The 23,127-nt window shown below is 34.5% G+C and overlaps 2 protein-coding genes across 4 annotated transcripts; both read right to left on the reverse strand.

Annotated features, from left to right (window-relative positions):
- Window positions 1-825: 825 nt before the first annotated feature.
- LOC123320771 lies at window positions 826-23,051 on the reverse strand. Of its 3 annotated transcripts, none has more exons than XM_044908196.1 (4): window positions 22,558-23,051; window positions 2,141-2,212; window positions 1,061-1,144; window positions 826-1,002 (listed from the first exon to the last, which is right to left on the reverse strand). In XM_044908196.1, exons 1-4 carry the CDS (start codon window positions 22,558-22,560, stop codon window positions 919-921), a joined length of 243 nt encoding a protein of 80 aa, XP_044764131.1. In that variant the 5' UTR covers window positions 22,561-23,051; the 3' UTR covers window positions 826-918. The 3 variants fall into 3 exon arrangements, 2 of the variants coding, with proteins under 2 accessions (XP_044764131.1, XP_044764130.1); XM_044908195.1 differs by lacking the exon at window positions 22,558-23,051 and adding an exon at window positions 7,310-7,403; XR_006538797.1 differs by having other exon boundaries at window positions 22,541-23,051.
- Window positions 9,155-12,522, reverse strand: LOC123320770 (rhythmically expressed gene 5 protein). Its single transcript, XM_044908194.1, has 3 exons — window positions 12,312-12,522; window positions 11,987-12,158; window positions 9,155-9,901 (listed from the first exon to the last, which is right to left on the reverse strand). The coding sequence occupies exons 1-3, from the start codon at window positions 12,408-12,410 to the stop codon at window positions 9,444-9,446; spliced, it is 729 nt and encodes a 242-aa protein (XP_044764129.1). The 5' UTR covers window positions 12,411-12,522; the 3' UTR covers window positions 9,155-9,443.
- Window positions 23,052-23,127: the final 76 nt, after the last annotated feature.

Below are 23,127 nucleotides of genomic sequence, written 5' to 3' on the forward strand. Positions count from 1 at the left end.
CTGGATAGTTTCATGTGTCGCACAGCCATAACGACAGCTATCATCCGCCACTGAGGCATCCTTGGCGATATATTTCATGTAGTTCCTTGTTGGAATCACCTGATCCTGGATGGCGAGCATGAAGCCCTCTGTCTCAGGAAACAACCTTCCGGAAGTCAACCAGTAGTTCGACGCAGATATGTCGACGTAATCATGGTTGACCTCGTTCTGGTGCCTTCCATGCAAAGGTTTGCCAATCAGTTTCTGCATTTTACTTTCTGCAGAGTGTTCGACGGTTTCCAAGTGGTCCTGCTGTAGCTTTAACGGTGTAGAAGTATCAGCAACACAAACTACTTGATGGAGTTCTGATGAAGTAGCCTTGCTCAGAAAATATTTTCGAAGTCCTTCAATTTCCTGGGTCATACGGTTGGACAAATCAACAATTCCTCTACCCCCAAGATGTCGTGGCAGCTCGGTCCGTTCTATTGAGCTTTTGGGGTGATGTTTATTGTGTTTAGTCAGCATCGTCCTTATTTTTCTCTGTAAGGCTGCTAAATCGGTGGTGGTCCAAGAGATGATACCGAATGAGTAGCTCAGAGCCGAGCAAGCGTAGGTATTGATAGCTTTTATCAGAGCTTTATCAGAGAATAAAATTGTTATTATTATTATTAATATCTCAGCACTATGATTCTGACCATGAAGTTAGACAAGTGAATAATGATCTATAAGTTACAAGTGATTATATAATGACTGTTTATAGACGATGGATAGGGTTTCATTAATCATAAATTATTTATGAATTTCATTATGCTAGGTAGGATTGCTTTATGCATCGATGGTGGATATAATTTATTTTTCTAATTTCCTGTACAAACCTACTGCTTAAGACTAATAAGTTTGCATAGAACTAACATCCAACTATAGCTTGAATGGTCTACTTTAGTTCGAAACACCATTTTTCTGCATTTCTACCTCCCTGAATTGAATCAAATACACTATGTAAGTAGATATGCCGGCCACCATCTGAAAAACAAATTGTTTTTTACCCGAACCAACAATAATTCCTTTTACATCAACTCACGGAATATATGAGGGTCCAGTCTAAAGGAAAGAAACCACATACTTTCAGATCATTCAATTTGGAATTGAGGAGAAACAGCTCCATCTGAAAAAGTATAATATACAGTTGCTCTTTCGAATTATGTAGCTATCACATTTAGACCCGTTTTCACCAAACGCACTTAGTGTTAACTGTCCCTCAAAATGAACCCTTAACTAAGTGACATTTAAATGGCTAAAGCCATTGTAATGACCACTTAGGGCGGGATTCTAACCTAAAATAATTTGTTGAACTGACTGCAGAACTTCCCATTTTTTATGGATTTTGAAAGTTGAATGAATTCATAACTGAATACCAAGCCTTTTCTTTTGCCTCCATTGTAATGCCATGAGTCTTTTTTAATTTTCAATTTGGTGTCACAAATCATACTATAGTTAGCAACAAACTCTTTTCTTCTGTTGAGAAGTTGAGTACCCTTCGTAAATTACCACCACTTACTTGGCAATCATTCACCGTATTCGTACTAACAAGGCCAATAAGGACATTTTCTTCACGTTCCTCTTCAACATTAGTAAAACAAATTCACACAAGACCTTACAAAGAAAGTGTTTTACTTATATAAACTTAGGTAACTTTTATTTGACAATCATTATCATTATCAATATTAATGCTAATTCAACAAAAAAAATGTTGTTACTCTTTGATAATATTATAATAATATCCTTGACAGTGACTGACAGGACAATAAAGTTAGGTTAATGAAGACAACGATCATCGGCAACCGGCCAACCAATGAAATAGCTTTATTGGACTAGGATGAAGTTGCACCAAAATAAAAAACCGTAATATCACTAGATATGAAAACTTGAGGGCCCCTTACTTAAGATTCTGTTAAGCCACAGTCGTGCAACTGGGAATAAATTAAGCGTCCATTAACTTTAAACGACACTCAGTTAAGTTCTCGTTTTAAGGGGTATTGGTGCAAACGGGCCTTAGAGATAATTTTCTATAACCGTATTGGTGCGGTAACTACGCACAGACCTCATCGGAGTAAATTTTACCTCCAGAATATACAGGCACAATCTGAAACTCAATACTTACACTTTTATATGGCAAGTTTTTCCTTCCTATCCTCAACTGGATATCGTGAATTGCTTCAACTGCCTTTTTACACTGAAATATAAAATATTCTAATGATTATATTCTTAGGGAAGAAAATATTACAGCGTAAAGTAGATACTTGGGAACTCTGAATATGTACAAATGTGTCTTTGACTCGTAGAAATATTTTAACAGTAGATTCTTGAAGTCAAGAGACGCACTTTTTTTTAAATTTTTTTCGATTCGGCCTTGATAAAAAGATATAGCCATTTTAAGTTTTCCAAATGAGCTCTGCCACATCTCTAAAAACAAAATTATCTTCAGAATATCTAGCTAAATCTGTGACACTACACATCTGTGGATCTTTTAAACAAAGTTGTATTCAGCCAAAGTACCCAATTTTTCATATTTCACAGATACTTTTTAATTTTTGAACATCAAATTACTTGAAAACGGCGCGTTATACGAGAAAATATGAGGAAGGCTTTTATTTCTCAAAACGTAAAAATATTTATTGGATAGTGTCCAACTTAGTTCCAAGAGTTGGGTTCTTTGAATTTTTTGTATTTTTATGTTACGTAAAGGTCAAAGTAAAGGTAGAAATGTGAGTGAAATCTTGTGTTCAAAGATTCATCGAATAAATGAAAAACTATATTCCGAAATTCATATTCATTCCATTTCGTGAGATAGAACCACAAATAAAATTTTGTTATGGTTTTCAACAGCCTCTATCTTTCAAACCGAGCTGATTCGAAAGAAATGTTGAAGGAAAAAAGTATTTCTTTTGACCTCAAAAATCTACTGTCATTTTCGGAAGTATCGTCACCAAAGGTACTCACATTTTTTTCGATGGTATCATTGATGAAAATTAAGCTTGTAACAGCTATCAAATGAGAAGTAATGCTGAGCACTCTTAAGTTATTGAAATTTTCATCGTATTCATCGATTTGTGTCACCATATCATAGAAAAGATAAACGAGAAGATGATAGGAAGTATGGATGATGGTGACCACCAGTGACGAAGAGAATATTTCAAAGTACTGCCTTCTCAAAGACACATAGCTGAAGAATATTTTCTGAAGTGTCGCTAGTTCATCTGAAGTCTTCACCTGATAAATAGATGTTAACAGCGTGTCCAACAGTTCTCTGCTATTCGATAGAATGAATATTCGGCATACGTTACATTGATTGCTGAGAAGGGTACAAGGAAAAATAACGAAAATTTGGTAGAAAAAATACGTATTATCCTTTTCGAACGCCAGCAATGCGAGAAAAATAGAATAGGCCATCATGAGCAGGTTCTGCACTATCAGGTATCTAACTGTAAAATTGTACTTTTTGTGAACCACCACTAGACCATTCTGTACGAAATCTTCACCTAAGTTTTTCATGGCCGTGAAGAGGTCACCTATGTTCTTCCTGAACGCATAAAATGTAAAGACTGAAACGTATGTGTTCAGGATCGTTGATGCACCAAAAAACCTTATGAGGTGATGGGTGACATCTAAGTAGTACCAATTAAACAATATAACGGTAAGAAACTGTATTATAGAAGTGATAATATAGAAGCATACTCTTTTTTTAGTCACCTCGTAAGCAAACTTTCCTTCGGATTCGATATAAAAGATTTTAGGGTAAAGAGGTGAATAATTCCAGAATGTCAAGAAACGATGCAAAGGTTCCATTTCAACAGTGACTGGAAAGAACATTCAATGGAATTAAGACGTATTCGACTCAATGTGACGGTATAAATATTTGAATTTTACGATAAACAACTACAGCATGTGGTGTAGCCAGAGAAAATATTTGTTTCAATTTGTTAATGAAAGAAAGTCTGGAAAAAATCGAACAAATGAAACAGCTTAATTTTCTTGAGAGCTTACTCACTTTTAGTGAATTTTTTAGGTGCTCACTCCACAGAAGACATTCAAATTTGATTTTCATTTTGAAACTGCCAGAATTATTTCATTAAGTTGAATGAGATTCCTTCATTATCGAATAAGTTGATATTTTTTGGATTGCTTTAAAAATGTTCAAAAAAATTAGGATTTCGTTTCAAGAAAATGAACAATAACTTGTAATAGATACCTCAACTTTGGGACAAGCAGTGTAACATTTTCTTCAAAGAGCGCAGTTCAAAATAACACTATTCGGGCCATATCTACCACAAAGAAGCTGTGTTTAATTTAACGAATTCATTCCAACTTAGAGATTCCCGATTTATTTACTCATGCCAATTTCCGAGAGATAATATAATGAGTGGGCAAATTTCATTGTCTACTGAGGGGATCTCGAGAACTCTAGAAGACGCAGGTAATGAAAAAATTGGAAATCATAGAGCATGGATCTCTCGAATCAAGTGCCCCTCATCATCGAAATGCTCCAGGAAAAAACGAAGGATGGAAAGTTAGTCCGAAGAAAACTCAATGGAACAGTTATATATGAAGAATCATCTTGAGTCTGAAGTCCTAGCTTTAAGAGAGACCAGCTGGTCGTGTTGCAGGAAACAAAGATCTCAGAAAGAGTTACAGGAGCAGGAAGAAAAACTTAAAGCTTGAATGCTGCGAGATCTAAAAAATATCTGTTTCTTAGCTCAGAATATTCTACACCTCCTCACACTGGCTACCTCACAGGATTCTGAAGCCTCAAGTAGCACCTGACATATATTATGTCCAGGAGATTCTGCAATTATTCAACACGAAGTGGTGATATTTAGTGAAAAAACACTTGAAATTTTCGGGAATTAACGGAGGAAGACTTTATTATCCGCATTATTTTTTTGAATATTCAACACATAAAAAACTTACATTTTGATTAATGATATGTCCATTCCACGTTGTGCAGTACATCGTTACTGAGTTGCCGATTATGCTGAGAATAAACATGCTGTAGAATGCGAGACTTTTGTACTGTTCATATCTCATTATACTGTAGAAACAGGATATCAGTATATGGTAAGAGATGTGGAAAGTATTCATTATAAATGACCATATGAATATCTCATAAAATCTTCCAATGGAAGCAACCATTTTGCTGTACATTTCCTGCAATTTTTTTAGTCCTTCGGCATCTTTCATTGTACCTGCAGCTATAGCTAAATTTGCTGACAGCTGACAACCGATATCTGCCCCATGAAGACGAGAAACAATGCCTTGGAAATTTATAAAAGTACAAGGGAAGATAACAAACAACTGGTTTACATTTAAAAAGACCATTTTTTCGATCATTTCGAAGATGAAGGAGATCCATTGAAAAAAGCATAAAACCCCTTGAATCAATGTAAATTTGAATGTGAAACTATATTTCCCTCTTTCCACTATCAGCATTTCATTTTTTCCCAATTCCTTCGAACAATTTGTCATGCATGTCATGAATTCACCAATTTGCTTCTGGGAAATGTAGAAGATAAAAAGAGAGATGTAGCTACTCATTATGAATAGCAAACCATAAAATTTTATGATTAGGTGATTCAAATCTTGCAAGTAACTGTCATACTTTGCAGTTATCAAAATTTCACTGAAGAACGCGATGATATAAACGAATCTTCTAGTCCTACCAAATTCGTAATAATAATGATCTTGAGTTTTGTTGAATTTTATTCTGGGATAAAAAGGAGAAATATTCCAGTATTTCAGGAATTTTTCAAACGTTTGCATCTTTCAACTCACGTAAAATGTTACAGGTAGTGAAATGGATTGTTATTGCACTATTATTATTCCACTATTATGAACAAGTTAGGAGACCAATAATAATATCAATTAATCAACGGTGTAATATGTAGAGCACCTACTCATTCAATCCATCACTTTTCAATTATCCCAATTTATTCAAAGTCTGAAGTTGATTGTCACAATCATCATATTATATGAGAGCCATTTCTTCTCTATTATCTGTGTGTGGTATTGACAGTCCAATAGAAAGTCAAAAGGAATATTTTCAACCCCTTAAATTCATGTTTGGAAAAGTTCGTGTGAGGTCTAGTCAATCATTAGAATACAGCTTTCATTATTACTATATTTTTCCATTTTTTCGAAATAAAGCAGGCAATTGCTACGTAGAGTTTGAGGGGTTCTCAAGATTTTGTTTTTTTGTTAAACGCTCACTTCTGGAAATTCCGAATTTTGATACACAAATCAGACGAAAAAGATTACAAGTTAGAATTCTTAGATGAAAGACAGAATTCTGAGATACATGTTGGGCTGAAAAGTTCATAGGCTATAGAATAGTAAAAAATCCTTTTTTTGATAGTAGAATGGTCATCAAGCCAAACCTTGGCTTAAACAGTATTTTTTTTTCGCCACAACGCAGTGCTTTGTTAAGACACGATATTCTTTTTGATTCATTTTTTTTTCAAACTAACAAAAGTTGTTCCACTCACAATGCTATAACTCACAAAATAATAGTATGACAGCTGGAAAATTCATACACGTGTATTTCGAAGGTTAGGGCTAACTAAAAATCATATGCATCTATCAGTAGTAGCGCCATATATGTGTCAGCCTACATGTTAACTTGTTCTCCAATATTGCAATTTGTCACAAATCTTCTGCTGATTTTGGTGACGGATCACTATCGTCGTCAGAAATCCCTTCAGTATCTACTGAGACTAATAATATTCCCAATCTTGCTTTTGACAGGGGGTCTCTATTTTTTAATGAAATCATTTTATTTTTGGAACAACTTCTCCTTTGAAGAATAACTCTCGTTTTTTTTTTATCTTCAGTGTTTGATAGGATGAATAGGAGTAATTTTAATTCTTACTACTGTCAATTTTTCCAAATATAGAAGGGTCTTTGACATGTACATATATTTTAAGAGTAGGTAAAAAGAAACACTGTTTATAACAAATTATTGTCCAAGAAGGAAGCTAAAGAATTTCTGGAATGAAACTAATATTCTTCTTTCTAATAGTTATTGACTAAGGTGTCCGGTTTCGTAGAAGCTAACAGCTCCATATATATCTTCAGACCGATATTTAAACTATTCTCACTTAAATCAAAGAGGGTAAAATACTTGAGATTTCTTGATTCCTAACTACGTCGTAATAAATATTAGCGTGAAACTTGATTTGAAATTCTGCTAAGTTTTCGGGCATTATCTTCGAACAGATGCTATAATCTGCACTATTTTGTTTGTATCACGCATATTCAACACATAAATTTAACTTACGTTTTGATTAATGACATGCCCATTCCGTGTTGTGCAGTAAATCGTCACCAAGTTGCTGATTATGCTGAGAAAACACATGCAGTTGAATGCAAGACTTTTGTACTGTTCATACCTCATCATACTGTAGAAACAGGATATCAGTAGATGGTAAGTGATGTGGATAGTACTCATTATGAATGACCATATGAATATCTCATAAAATCTTCCAATGGAAGCAACCATTTTGCTGTACATTTCCTGCAATTTTCTTAGTCCTTCGGCCTCTTTCCTCGTAGCTGCAGCTATAGCTAAATTTGCTGAGAGCTCACAACCGATATCAACCCAATAAAGGCGAAAAATAATGCCTTGGAAATTTATTAGAACACGAGGGAAGATAACAGACAACTGATGTACATTGAAAAAGACAATTTTTTCGAACATTACGAAGACGAAGCAAATCCATTGAAAAGAGCATACAATCCCTTGAATCAATATAAATTTGAAGGTTAAATTATATCTGCCTCTTTCAACTAGCAGCATTTCATTTTTCTCCACTTCTTTCGAACAATTTGACATGCATGTTATGAATCCACCAATTTGCTGCTGGGAAATGTAGAAGATAAAAAGGGAGATGTAGGTACTCATTATGAATAACAGACCATAAAATTTTATGATAAGGTGATTCAAATCTTGCAAATAACTGCCATACTTCGCAGTTATCAAAATTTCACTGAAGAACGTGATGGTATAAACAAATCTTCTGGTCCTACTAAATTCGTAATAATAATGTTCTTGAGTTTTGTTGAATTTAATTCTGGGATAAAAAGGAGAAATATTCCAGTATTTCAGAAATATTTTCAACGATTTCATCTTTAACTTACGAAACCAGTTACATGAAGTGAAATGAATTATTATTATTCTACTCATTACGAACAAGTTGAGAGACCAATCAAAATGTCAATTAATCAACGGTGTAATATGTAGAGCACCTAATCATTCAATCCATCCACTTTTCAATTATCCCAATTTATTCAAATACTACAGCTTGATTGCCACAATATAATAATATTCTTTGGGTGGCATTAACAATCTCATAGACAGTCAAAATGAATATTTTAACCCCTTCAATTCATACGTGGAAAACTTCAAATAGTGAGTTCTAGTCAATCATTAAATTGCAGTTTTCATTATTACTACATAGGTATTTTCGATTTTTTCTAAATATAGCAGGCATTTGATACTATAGCGTTGATGTGCTACCCAAAAATTTTGTTTTCTTGAAACACTCAATTCTGAAAAGCTAAGATACAAATCTGAGTTCTGAGGTGTACAATTCAGATTTCTGAGAAAAAAAAGAATTCTGATTTACAAGTTAGAATGAGATAAAAGACAGAACTCGAAGATACAAGTTAGAATTACCCTGATATGACAGACTGAATTGCAATTCAAAATTCTGAGTTAGATATTGAAATTTTTACTTGCAAGTCAGAATTCTAACATTCAATTTAGAAATCTAACTAGGGAGTCTGAGATCAAATGGTACATTTTTATATTTTGATGTTTGAATTTTTGCGATATTTCACGAATTTCTCACCTTTTTTTATTTCTTCTTTATCAATGAGTCATTTTATTCTTGGTAAGATCTTCTTCCTTGAAAAATATCGCTCGTTTTTTTTAATATACCTAAACATGTTTGGCCCTATAAAACTTTCAACAAATATTTTTAACGTCTACGACCGTTAGAGTTTATAAAAAATGCAGAAGGAGCTTAGTCAATTATTCAAACGCTGCTTCTTTCAAACAATGCAAAAAACTGTATGATATGCTTAATAACAAAAATCGAATGATTTCCAATGAAAACACTTATTAAGAAGAAAACATTTATTGTCACTATCTTCATATAGCTCAGGAACCATCCATAATAACTGGATGTAGTATTAAAAACCACCATGAATGTGATTCTCCATAAATTAAATTACATAAATATAAATAATATCTTTTGATATAAATTAGGATCACATACTCTCTCACGCAGCAACTGGCACACAAATAAAATAAATATATACAACAAGGAATATCACAAACGTCGTCGAAATGTCAACAGAGACCATCATCTGTTTATCAAGTTGATGAGGTCAGTACCCTTGGTCCGTCCTTACAGATTCGGTATTTTGACTTTGGACAATTGGTACTGCCTCAAGTCTTCGTCTTGTGGCAGTTGTTGTTTCTGGGAATCACGAACAGGGGTTCCATCTAAATACACCCTGACCTCCATAGGTCCAGTTAAGGGAGAGTCCTCATATATACCGGAGGTTCTTCTAGTTGTGGTGGTGTATTGATTGGCAACGTTTCCCTTGTTGACCCTCGTGATGTATTGGTAGTTATGGGGGTAGGTGTAGATCGGTTTTCCAGTTGATACCTTGAACACGAAGCCCTTTGGAGGGGGTACACGATATATGGTGTCAATCCTGGCAGATCCTTCACCTTGATTTCCGAATTCTTCGTCGAAGGAATGGTCATCGTAACTGTTCGGTTTGGCGGTGGTTGTGGCTGATTTTTGAGGTTTCGGAGTGGTGCTAGCCATCTCGTGACCTTCCATCATAGAGTCCCAGACTGGAAAGGAAAACGAACGTTTAGTTGAAAGTTCAACCGTTTAAAATCTTTATATACGTCTGGTTCCTATCTCGAATGGCATTTACCGGCTAACAAGGCTATAAATTCAGTGATTTCACTTCCTATACCTCGTATAAATTCCCAATGTTAATTATCATGAGTAGACTTGACATTTCAATATGTCTAACGATGAATCTTCCGACCACAATCGAAGAAAAGAAAACAAGTTTTACTTGAACTAGTAACATCCGTCCTCATCAAGTATAGGAAATAATAACAGAGGAAAGTCATTGAAGGTTGGAAATTTATAAGAGATGACTAAGACTTGTTCGATACTGACAGTTTGAGGTTAGACTCAATCAACCTTCAGTCAACATAGGAAACGTAACGATTGCAACAATGAAGTATGTGTGGGAGGTGAAGATTCCATTGTTTCCATTGATGATTTTTTGAGAGTTGCCCTTCGTTTAAAGCTAATCGATAAAACGGGTCAATTGAATCTGGCAACTCTATTGAATCACAATGATGTCAGTGTTCCCATTGGTTTGGATTATTCATGACTGTGGGAAAGTTGAAGGTTGATATTGATCTCGTCAGAATACATTGACTGAATGAGGATATCCGCATAACTCACACAAAATTTTGATGTTATCTTCGAATGATCTGAGGTTCTGCGAAAAGTTGACCAGATGACCAAAATCTGATGAAATTATTTCTACCAATACGTGATTTTTCTGAGATTTCCGCGAATAATAAATTTTGATCTAAAGTTTCACTTAGGTAACCTTTGAACGTAGACAAATGAGCTTAATGACATTCGATGGACCACAGAAAATTTCATTTGATCACAAAATGTCACCAAATCATTTCGAACAAATTCAGAATTTTCTAGGTAAATTTCACGTTAAGAGAACTAGTTTTTATCAATGCATAATATATCTATACAGGTTGTCTCGAAATTAATGAAACAGAATTTGGTCATAGATACTCGAGACAAAATTTGGAGAAATCTTTGATTTTTGATAGGAAGCCCCCTCTTTCGGATTTACAGCCCTCTAAATTTTACCCCTGAAAAATAGTCTTTACTTTTCATCCCAGCATTCGGTCATACGTAAATCACTGAATTTGGTACACAAGAGTTTTATGATATGACACTTTGTATTGAGGCATCTTTGAAACCACTAAAAATTAAGCGCGTATTTGAATTCTCTGAAAATTTTCAAACAGTTATGGAGCCCATTGAATTGCAAAACTTTCTCATCACTATCTAAAAGTGTTTGATTGTACGAATTTCTAGATTAGTGAAAAATTCTACTTAATAATCACATTTTTCCCCAAATCTTGCGTTTTATGAAAAAATTGCATGGGACAATAGGAAGATTTCTTAATTGAATGAACTTTTTAATGGATTACTATACGTGGTTAATGTTTAGGTACTATTTTCAAAGACCTAGTAAAAAGTTGCAACGGAAAAATTGGTAGCTCTACGAGATTTTTTAGCATATCATAAAACTCAGAGTGAATTTGAACTGGATAACTATTTTATTGCAATAATTTATGAACACCTGTATAGGACCTCCTCTAATATAATAAAAAAACCTTGGTCAGTTATGCCATTCAGTCAATGAAATAATATTAAGGCGTGTGATCTTCCTTTCTTAATATTTCATCTTCAATATGTTGAAATCGAATGAACTGGCAAATAAAGAGATGGCCGAATACAAATGAGACTAAGAAGCTTACAAAATATTGAAATCACCATTTAAATTGCGCGTGATTTCGAAAACGGCAGACTGATCAAAAAATTACAAAACAAATTTGAATTTAAATGCTATAAAATTCCATCAGTTTATCGGAAAAGTATATATGTAATCGTATATGTGTTCTGAATTGTAATAGTTTTATTTTTCGTAACTTTATTAATGTGTTCAATAGACTCGTAAATATTTTGCAACAACAGTCTAGACAGAGTATGTTAGGTTGGCTCCTTGACCTGTCGTTGAAATCTCCGAATATATACAGTGTTTTTCGTGTTTGGATGTTATAAAGGGTGTGAAAACGATCTAAACTAAAAGAAACACTTACTTATGTTACTGGCTCCACGTTGATATGGGTCCATGGTATCAAGATGGTCCTCTGACATATCCTTGAGTTTATCAAGACCATATTTGAGAAGCTCGTGATTGCAATTTTTCATATTCGATGATTCGCAGAAATCCTCGACTTGATTCGCAAACATAGAGTATAGATAGGACATCTGAAAAATTTCAAATATAAATATAAAACTAATGAAGTCAATGAACGCTAACAGACAATATTTAAGAAGGATGAAAGTTGTCAAGTGCCCGAGGGAGTGAAAGTGAGTTCATATTCATATCAAGTATTAAAAAAAAAGGTTTGGTCAGCTCACCTTTTCTTGTTTGCTCAGATACTCCCACATAGGTATAGCGGATCCGGATAACAGTCCAAAAAAGGCACAAAAACACAAAACTTTGGCGATAGACTCCATCTCGAACTTCTTTTATTTGTTGTTGTTTGTTGTGAAAAAAATTCTGTATAGAAAGCTCTGAGTAAGTTTCACTTCGACGTTCAGTATTTGTTTGTTGGGATATCTAGCGGATCAGTTGTTTTATAGAAGTCGACTCGAGCGGAGTGACGTCACGATGATCCGCATTCCAGCATCGAGTTGGCGCTGGGGAATCCTCTGCTCTAATGTTTTGGTGACGTCTTCGACGACTCCACGTTGGGAGACCGGCTGAAGAAAGTTCTAGGACGATTTTTGGAGTAGTTCTATGCAAATTTTTCGTTAAATAATCGAAAATATAGGCAGGGAGAGAAAAGCTGTATTTTTTTATTACCTATAGTTCACGACATTTTTTTCACATGATTTACTGACAAAAATTGTTTTCATTTTATGTAAAGATTACTTTATTTGAGTTATGTAGGTAGGTACTATCTTGTTTCCGTTACAATTTCAGAAACCTTTTTTTTTTATAATTTCTCAGATGTTTCAAATCTAGTGTCCTTCTAGATTTCTCAAAAACCATACAGATTCTCCATTTAGAAACATAGATATTTCGCAAACTTCCCAACAAATACTTCACAAAACCTGTATCGCCAGAAAAAAACTTAAGAATTGTTTTGCAGTGGTGAAATACCACGTCAAAACATGCGCTGCAACTCAAAAAATCGAATGGAAAAAAGATGATTGAGTTATGCTGAATGGTTGTGAAGTTATGAACTGTTCTGAGGTTCTTGCAGGACCCAATATTAGACACATAAATGGGTATAAGTCAAAAAATAAAGCAGATAACTCTATGAAACTGCGTGCACAATTTAGTAGCAAAGCAAAAAATGTTACGAAAATGCTGTTGCCATTTGAAAAAAAAGGAACTAATGTTATCTGTCTTATTTTCGGACGTCCTGTATACTGGGTGAGTCTTTGACTCATACAAATATTTAAACACTAGATTATTGAAGTCGAAAGAAACATTTTTTTCTTATACCATTCTTTCCGATTAGGCCCCTTTAAAAAAATATAGCTATTTTAAGTTTTAGTAATGAGCTGTGCCACCCCTGGAAAAACAAAATTACCTTCAGAATAATCAGCTAAATCTGTGACACTACACATCTGTGGATCTCTTGAAAAGAGTTGCATTCGGTCAAAATACCCAGTTTTTCGAATTTCACAGATATTTGTCATTTTTGAACATCACATTACTCGAAAACGGCACATCATATGGGAAAATATGAAGAATACTTTTATTTTACAAAACAATATTCATCAGATAGCATCCAACTTAGTCTCAAGAGTTGGATTCTTTGAATTTACGATATTTTTATAGTACGTTATGGTCATAAAGAGAAAACTGGAAGACTTAGATGATTTGTTGTTTCTGAAAAAGATTCATTAAATAAATAGAAAACTTTATTTCCAAATTCATTTCATCCGATAAAACCATTTGCGAAATAGAACTAAAAATAAAATTTTTTTATGTTTTTTCAACAGCCTGTATCATTAAAACCGAGCCGATTCGGAAAAAATGCTAAGGAAAAAAAGTGTTTTTTTCGACATCAAGAATATACTCTGAAAATATTTGTACTGGTCAAAGACTATATAACCATGTATATATGAAAATATTTTTAGCCGATCCTCTTGTTTGCAAAAAATTAAGACGATAGCTTGGATAGAAAAAAAATTATGGACTACGTACGCACCCCTTGTTGGTCACCCTGTATACCAACAGAAGCTCGTTTAAATTCAAATGTTAAAACTCAATATTAATGAAAGGAATGATAATCAGAGCGTTATATGTCAATTCCACATTATTAGCAATACGGAATATCTTGTATCTTGATCTGTTGTTAACCGCTTTCGAATATTCAACGAAACAAACAATATTCTTCTGTTATCGAAATATAATTGATGAGATGATCGATAGAAATGCGAGTTCTATTTGTTTCCAATCAATTTCAGATAGATCTGTCTCATAATAAATGAATATTCCAAAGCGAATTAATTAATTAGCCTAATCGAGAACAGCTTCTTATTTTGTGGAAGAACGCAATATGTTTACGTTGTTATGGTTTTCATGGTTCGATCGGCTCCGACTTCTGGCTTATATAAACATAATATACATAGTTATCTGTTCATATTGCTCTATTAACAGTGACCTTAAGGAGTCAAGATGCTTAAATTAGCAATAAAATTCGAACATTCGTTAAGACGGAATAACAAAGGAAATTTATAGGACGGCAGATTTTCGAATTTTGTCGTCACTGATGAGTTGACCACAGAGCGTAGCGTCATCTCCCTAAAGTGGTTTTTGTAAATCCGATATCTTACCACAAGATATTAGAATCAGACTTTAATCTGTCCGGAAGATTGTTTTGACAAATAAATCACCCAATATTAGACGATTTGCCACTTCACCTCAGTTTTTCAAATCATCAAAGCCTGCTCGTGGATGATAACACAGAAATACCATAATAAAACAAGTGGATATTGTATTGCAAATGTTTTTTATTAATCATTAATTCGTTAATTAAGAACCAATTACGGACTGTAGAAAACCAATATCGAAGGGTATCTGAAAGTAGAATGAAAAAAGAAAAGAAATTCAAACAAAATATGATATATAAACTGTTACTCAACACACAAACCAAAACCGAATCATGGGCAGCATGTAACAAAATGATTATATTCATAAATAGCTGATCTTTTTCACCACCAGATCAGATTTCCCTAACTTATAATCCCTCAGCACCTTCAACAGTTAGGTACACTCAGAAGAAGATGCATTTGACCTGAAGTGCTAACCTAAGTCAACTCCAAACTAGGTAATACATCGATTCAATTAATGGAATTTCCCATCACGACTAAGCTGCTGATTTTATGATAGTCCAGCAGTACATTTGCAAGTTCATTCATACACAATACCATTTGTAACGAGAGAATATTAAGATATGACTGAATCATCATTGAAAAAAATCGATTTGCCTATTACGATGTAGCGCGTGGTTGTTGTGTTATATTTTTAGAAGTTGAGCAAGAAGTCCACGTTCCGAGATAATTAGCACCTTCCATATTTACGTTAGATGATTATCGAGCTCGATGCGTGGTTTTTCCGATGAAGAAGCGCCAAATTAACTCTAATTGTTCTCCTTTCCTGAAGGTAATATGTCTAGTTCATGATTGTGGGTTTTATTCGACAGGACCATAATGCGCATGACATCATACTGTACATTGTATTTGTATTTATCTTAACCAAAATGAAAATACCTACGTGAAGAACGAAGAAAATATACTCATACCTGCAAATAGAGAGATCAATTCAGTATGAACATCGGTGTCAGAAAAATCACAAGAAGTTACCTATGCTTGATTTTTCAATTTACATTTACACTTTTCTCATCATATTTATAAGAAAAGTTTTACATTATGCAATCATGAATATTTTTCAAACGGAATCTCGCATTTTGATTTCCCATTTGTACTTTCTTTTTGACATAATGGTGAGTCATCTTGAAAAGAAATCCTATAAACAAATCAATATTTTTTTAAGGGGGTATTTTCGTTACTCAGATTGGCCCTAATTACAGAGAGTTATTCACTTTAAGACGAAAACTTTGCTAGATAATAGACGTCTTGGTACAAATCCAACTAAATCACACATAATGATTCAATTATAACATTTATCGATGATGATATCAAAAAAAGTACAAAAAATACCATCAAAACTTTGAATAACATGACAACAGCCAACAGCCAACTGGCACAAAACCCTTTCAGCAAAAAAAGACTAAACAAAGAACCTGGCCAATTGATTTCAATTGAAGTATTGTACAGAAGTATCAATATTGTTTGATAACTTCTTCATGTCAGTCAATCAACTCATTTATTCACGCACAGACAGTGAAGAGGAGCTTTAATTTGCATTGAATTACCACAGAAAGCCTTGACGACTTCAATCCAATAAACTAAAACTTTCAGACCATTTGTAACTAGACTGAATTACTCAAAAAACCCATTAGTAAGGGGTCGACTGAACCATCCTCACCATTACTGTAAAACATACTGCACATTTAAAGATAAATTGCGTGTAATCCAATAAGATGTAGATATCAGAGGAAACTCTACTCTAGAAAAATATATGCCCTTGCTGTATAAGAAGATCTTCCTCTGGACAACAGCATGTTTCTGAAAAAGTAAGATCGCTGTGCAAAAAGGTTTTCTTCTCACTCTTTTCCCAAGCCAAGTGGGCACTAGTGGTGTTAGATTTAAATTTCTTTTCATTATTAGAACACAGTGGAACCTCTTAAAAACTTGAATTCTAATGTGGACATCTGCCCCTATTACACTTTTTTCCTGATTTACCTATGCTCCTTGATGTTCACGACCTTAAAAAACTTTTAGAGGCCGGTTTCATCCATAGAATTCTCCTGGCATTCCAAACTCTTTAACATTTAAGCTAGTAAAACATAATTTATTTGTAGAAACGAGTTTACTTCCACTAAGCGGACAGGACCCAAACAACACCAAATTAAGAATTCAGGCGCCTACGCTCTACAGTTCTGCCAACTGCACACGTGAAACTGATACAGGATCTTGAACAGGACTTTATTCTGCAATTAAAAACGTCTCCTATTCGACAGAGAGGTTCGATATGGATTTTTCGGTGAAAAAAAGTCACGCTTCATACTGGTAGCTACCCTAATAGGCTGTTGAATGCTTTCTCGTATATTCAACGTATGTGTAATTTTTCTAACTTATTTCGAACATACAATGATGAAAAACGATCAAAATAAGTTTTATAATGGTTGAATAGTTTAGTATTCACATTTGATGTAATGTTTCCTGCTGTTGGTGAATATAAGTTGATGAAGCACCATGAGAACACGTTTCATATTGGCAAATACCCTAGCGGGTTATTGAATGGTTTCTTATTCGATGTTCAAAAGTATTGTTTCTTACTAATAGTGAATATAAACGTTGCTGAAGCATAATGAGAACACGTGCCATATTGGTAGCTACCATAAAATGTTATTGAATGGTTTCTCGTACCTAATCAACGTTGATGTAATGTTTCCTACTTCAAGTGAATGAACGTTGATAAAACACGATGAAAACATGTTCCATATTGTCAAACACCCTAGCAGGTTATTGAATGTTTTCTTATTCAACGTTTATGTAAAGTTTCTCACTAATAGTCAATATAAACGTTGATGAAGCACGATGAGAACACGTTCCATATTGGTAGCTACCATAGAATGCTGTTGAATGGTTTCTCGTATTCAACGTTGATGTAATGTTTCTTACTTCTAGTGAATCAACGTTGATGAAACACGATGAGCTCACGTTTCATATTGGCAAATACCTTACAAGGTTATTGAATGGTTTCTTATTCAACCTTGATGTAATCTTTCTTACTTCTGTAAGTATACATGGACGAAGAATGATCAGAACACCATGTTGGCAGTTACCCTAAAAGATTGTTGAAAGGTTTCTTGTATTCAACTTTGATGTTATGTTTCTTACTACTAGTGAATATACGTTGATGAAGCATGATGAGATCAAGTTTCATATTGGCAAATACCCTAGCAGGTTATTGAATGGTTTCGCATTCAACGTTGATGTAATGTTTCTTACTTCTATTGATCATACGTTGAGGAAACGTTTCTTAACGGTTACTACAGAAACAAGTTCGATCATATAAGTTGATTGTAGGTAGAACCTCTTCTTTTTTTGATATGATGATGTTCCACAGGTCCACTTCGATTACCACTATCAATAATTATTGTGTTATTTCCAAAGAAGGATATTTGTTCAATACAGACGGTTAGGGAAATCATATCTCCAAAGGTTTCAAACTCAGAAGCTATTAGTCCGATTTCTTCTGTCAGATATTTGGCTTATAGGGTGGTGTTGTTTATTACAGAATATTTCACGGGTATTAATGGAGATAGTTAATATGTTGATGGGCGTAAAAACAGAAAGTGAAAACTTATTAATTGATCAGTTATTACTATATTAACAATCTGTGTTGCTCCATATGGAGTCCTTTTATTAGCAGCCTCCAGGCAAGGATATAACTGCAATTTAAAGACTTCCGCGCAAGCTAAACGCCCAACTAAACTAACTAACTAAACTAAACCCGGTACTTGCTAAGAACCCAACAATCTTGAACTTATCGCTTGAACTCTGAGATATGGTGACATCCACGAGGCGTCTAAAGACACAAAGAAGGTCGTCCGGCGACCTTGTGGAGAATCTGGCGCCCGTAAGGCGACGTTCTGGTGTTTTTTCACGAATTGATAACAATTCGACAGTTTCTAAGCCATTGGCGTGCACGCATCCAGCAATAATAAATGGTAAGTATTGTCTAAATTGAATTAATAACATTACAAAAAGAAATGTATTCACAGCAACAAAAATACAACATTTAAAAAAAGAGTTAACAATAATTAAAATATTCCTAGTTCTATTCATCCTCAACACTAAGTGTGACTCTCACTTGCATCAGTTACTGCTCAGTTATCTTCTCTGCATACTTCCCAATAAGTTTTTCAGAAAATCATGCTGAATTTGTTGCCAAATTTGGCAAAATATATGATGCTCTTGTATCGTATCTGGTTGTGCTATTAGGGTTTCAAGCTCGATTTGATTTGAACCAGGGGATCTTAGAGGAAATGTTAGGTTTGGAATACCCTGCTTTTCAACACCAGAAATCACCTGGTGAGACCTCTATGACTATAAGGTAGTGCGTTATGATCCAGAAAAAAAAATTCGCTGCGTAAAATTGTGACACTACTCCTTTGATAACTTCATCGACCTATCTCTGAGACTTAGTTCATGGTTCTCGGAAGTACTAAGACATTAGTTAGTAATTGAATTGCTTGTATCATCTCGAAGACCTGCTGGCATTGTAGCACTTGTTCCAGTACTTCTGGGTCTTTGACGAAGAGTTCCAGTGGGTAAGTTCTGTGAGGTAAACGCCATATGAAACTTTAGCTTACGTTTAATGAAGTGCACTTGTGTTTGATCAGCCTGGAACATACCAAAGGCTAGGTTAATTGACATATTAATTCACTTCTTGCTGAAACTAATAGACCAAGGAGTGTTTGGCCACTTCAGCACCTAGATGGGTGGTAACTTGTTTATGAATTTGGAGAAGCTCGCAAAAGCTTCCGTTTCAGATCATATATAAATGATGAGAAATAAAGATCTTAGATTGGCGTAAAGAGTTTTCTTCAGATTCAATAGGTTTCTGTTTCCAGGATTCATAGAACATAGAACAAACCAAATAAATTCTATTTGTCCGAGTAGTAGAGCCGCCCATGGTTATTTTCACATCTAACTGAGGAATGCAGATCGTCAAGCTTGTTTATTAGTTTATTTTTTTGCACGAGGCCATGCTGATATTCGTTGGAGAAGATTCCAGGACCTGGTGAACATCCGTTAAAGTCCATCTGGTGATTTTTGGGAAGATTCGGTGGAATTCGAATGACGTAGTCTTGCTTCGATGTGACTCACTTCTATCTGGGAATTTTGCAGGATAGTTGTACTTTTTTTACAGTAATCTAGTCATATCTCGACAGGTCGATAATTTGATTATTGTTCTGGGGAATATTTGAATTTGAAGATAGTTTTTTGGTATTGTCATTCCTAGGTCAACAATTGAGGATTCGCTTAGGTCATAAAACTCCCTATTAACAGTTTTAAACACTGACTCAAACGTTTTACGCTTTTTCTCCGAAAATATACAGTACCTACATCATCAGCATCTCTCTGTTACTTAACGTTATACCGGCACTTAATGTACCATAAGCATCACGGATCAACAATTCGGTTCTCGTTGATTTCTAATGGAAGTTAATCTTCATGCCCGATTATGATCATGAAAACCATCAGCGGTAATTTCATGGAGTCCGATCTTGACATTGCCCCTGTAAAAATGCTATGCGTGTCTCGGCTTGCCTCTTAACTTTCATCATGAAAGCAGAAATGCTGGTGTCAATGATCGTTTTCACTTTCTTCTTGACCGTACGTGGAGTTGAAGAGATTGTTATCGCATTCTGTATGGTAGATTATGCCATGAGCAGCATTGACGCTATTAAAATGCATATTAAAAATACAGATAAAACAGATACATGATAAAACTGCAGCAAAATCCAACTTATAGAAGATCAGATCAAGAATGTTTGGAACTCCACAAAATGGAAACACACAAACTAAAAGATCAGTTCAATTTTTTCACCGAACTTGTCTGGAACATTTCAATATAGCCTGTCTTAATGAGAAAATACCAACAAAATCCCAATAAAGGTGAATCACAGAAACCACCTTAGGTACACACCTTAAAAATCAGCTAAATTTGCTACTTCTGCTTTGTATGAAAGGCTTTGACTCGTACTTACAAATATTTCAACAGTAGATTCTTGAGGTCACTTCCTTTAGTATTTTTTCCGAATGGGCTCGGTTTAAAAGATACAGGCTTTAGAAAAACCCCAAAAAACGTTATTTTAAGTTCCATCTCACAAACAATTTTATCGAATGAAATGAATTTCGGAATATAGTTTCTCATTTATTTGATGAATCTTTTTAGAACACAAGATATTACCCAAGTCTTCCAGTTTTCTCATTATGACCATTTCGTACCATGAAAATACCAAAATGTCAAAGAACCCAACTCTTGAAACTGAGTTGGACGCTATCTAATGAATATTTGAACGTTTTGTAAAATATCTATATATTTTGAAGGTAAGCAATACATTTTTGATTATCACACAATATAGCATATGTATGAGTTTTAGCATAGGTTAGTGTAATGGGGTACCATACAATTTAGAGTATGATACAAGAGCTTAGGGAAAAACCTCAGTAAAAAAACCCTGTCTCCTCGTGAGTAGTGTATTGATGACAAATTTGTTTACAGAGTAAGCTTTTAATAGTGAAGGGCTTCTTTTTCATTGACATAGAAATCTCTTTATCCTCTCAGGGCAGGAAACGAGAAAAAAAGTGATTATCATCAAAATTTATTCGAAAACTTGATGATGAATGAAGAAAGAAATAAATAATCATAGGTACATAACTTGTGCTTCAAGTGATCTGGGAGGGATATCATCTATATGCAAAAATCTTCTGCTCATCTTGGTGGAGGATCACCCTCGTCGTTAGAAATGCCTTCAATACTCAAACTAATAATAGCCAAATCTTTTTTTTGACTGGGGGGGGGTCTATCAATAAGGTCCAGTCTTCCAAGCGATGATTCTTCTGTTCTTCAGTTGTTCGAGGAACGCTACAGGACTCTTATGTTGGGGAATCATCTCCCATAGATATATCAGTGGTTATTCAGAAAATATTGAAAAAACGAGAATGAAATTCAAAAAACTTCTCGTACCTAGAATTCGCCGTTTACGAGTAAATTGATGTTTAAAAATATCTGTGCAATTCGGAGAATTGGACACTCTGACTCTTTTCAAAATATCCCAATATCCACAGATGTGTAGCGTCACGAATTCAGCTAGTTATTCTGAAGATACTTCTTAACAATATAATTAACTCCCTGAAATTGCAGATGAGGCGCATAATTTCTTTGTCAATACAGCATCGAGTTTGATTAACATCAAACGAGTCTTGGTAAAAATGGCACCATTCCAGAGAACCAAAACACAGCAATCAACTGGCTCAATTACTCAAAACCAGCTTTTGTTAATCATGAAATCGTTGAGAAACTAGCAAACAAAAGGGTATGAAAAAAATTTTAACAAAATGTTGAATTTTCTTGTGAATAACTTTTTGAGGCTTTGAAGGTTGCTATTGTCAAACCCATCCATAAGAAAGTAGATAAAGATTATAACAATTTTATAGATAAGTAGTTGTCCATCGTTTTACAAGATCTTATCTTTTTATAATCAGGTTCATCAATACTTTATAAAGAATAATTTATTTTCTAGAAACAATCACAGTTTCCCAAGAGGAAAATCTTTCCATTTCAATTCCTCTTGATGATAGTGGATGCTTTTGAGGATAGAGTATACAGACTTGGCATTGGGATTGTTCACACTCCAGGTCAAGGCCTTCCGGCTTTGATAGCTTGAATGTTAGTGTCATTTTGGGGAAAATAAGATAAAACTTACTGTGAAATTTTTCCTACCATCTGTTCCACCTACATCACGATCTTCTTTTCAAATCAATTCTACGTCCCGGATAGAAGAGATCAAAGTACATCAACAGAAACCAGATTAAATTCACCAGAACCAATGACCACTAATTGAATAAATATTCATCAGTCCCACAGAGTAATTTGTGACTGAATTAACATAATGTAATAAGACCATGTCTAGGATGTTGGACGACTCAGAGAATCATTTTGTCGATGGAAGTTTTACGTGTTCAACAATTCCTAAAATTTCCGGACAATATTATCACAGTTTTCGATGAAGATTTCTTGTTTTTGGAGCTCAAGCGTCAGAAAGTAAATTTTCGAACGAAACCTGTTGGTCCACATTGTATACGAATTCTTTTTCGAAAATTAGAATGATTCGACTTCGTCTTCTGGCCAACGCTAGTTTTTTATGTTGATAATTTGAATATTTATGAATTTTCCCGCGCAAATTGAATCAGGTAGGTGGTGTAACCATATTATGTAACAACCAGGGAAATGTCACATGAAAATATGCAGATTTTGTAAGCATATACGCAATAGTGAATGTTAAATTATAGA

Source organism: Coccinella septempunctata, chromosome 9 (genome assembly GCF_907165205.1).
Source record: "Coccinella septempunctata chromosome 9, icCocSept1.1, whole genome shotgun sequence".
Lineage (NCBI taxonomy): Eukaryota > Metazoa > Arthropoda > Insecta > Coleoptera > Coccinellidae > Coccinella > Coccinella septempunctata.

What these genes read in the sequence shown, in the direction of transcription:
- LOC123320771 (XM_044908195.1), bottom strand. Translation starts at nt 7,387, where the DNA reads ATGTGTTTTCTCAGCATAATCAGCAACTTGGTGACGATTTACTGCACA. An exon ending in AAAACTTGCCATATAAAAGT is followed by an intron (nt 1,145 to 2,140) that starts GTAAGTATTGAG and finishes ATACTTTTTCAG; the next exon opens with ATGGAGCTGTTTCTCCTCAA. An exon ending in ACTGGACCCTCATATATTCC is followed by an intron (nt 1,003 to 1,060) that starts GTGAGTTGATGT and finishes TTTGTTTTTCAG; the next exon opens with ATGGTGGCCGGCATATCTAC.
- LOC123320770 (XM_044908194.1), bottom strand. Translation starts at nt 12,410, where the DNA reads ATGGAGTCTATCGCCAAAGTTTTGTGTTTTTGTGCCTTTTTTGGACTG. An exon ending in ATCTGAGCAAACAAGAAAAG is followed by an intron (nt 12,159 to 12,311) that starts GTGAGCTGACCA and finishes GAAATTTTTCAG; the next exon opens with ATGTCCTATCTATACTCTAT. An exon ending in ACGTGGAGCCAGTAACATAA is followed by an intron (nt 9,902 to 11,986) that starts GTAAGTGTTTCT and finishes TTTCCTTTCCAG; the next exon opens with TCTGGGACTCTATGATGGAA.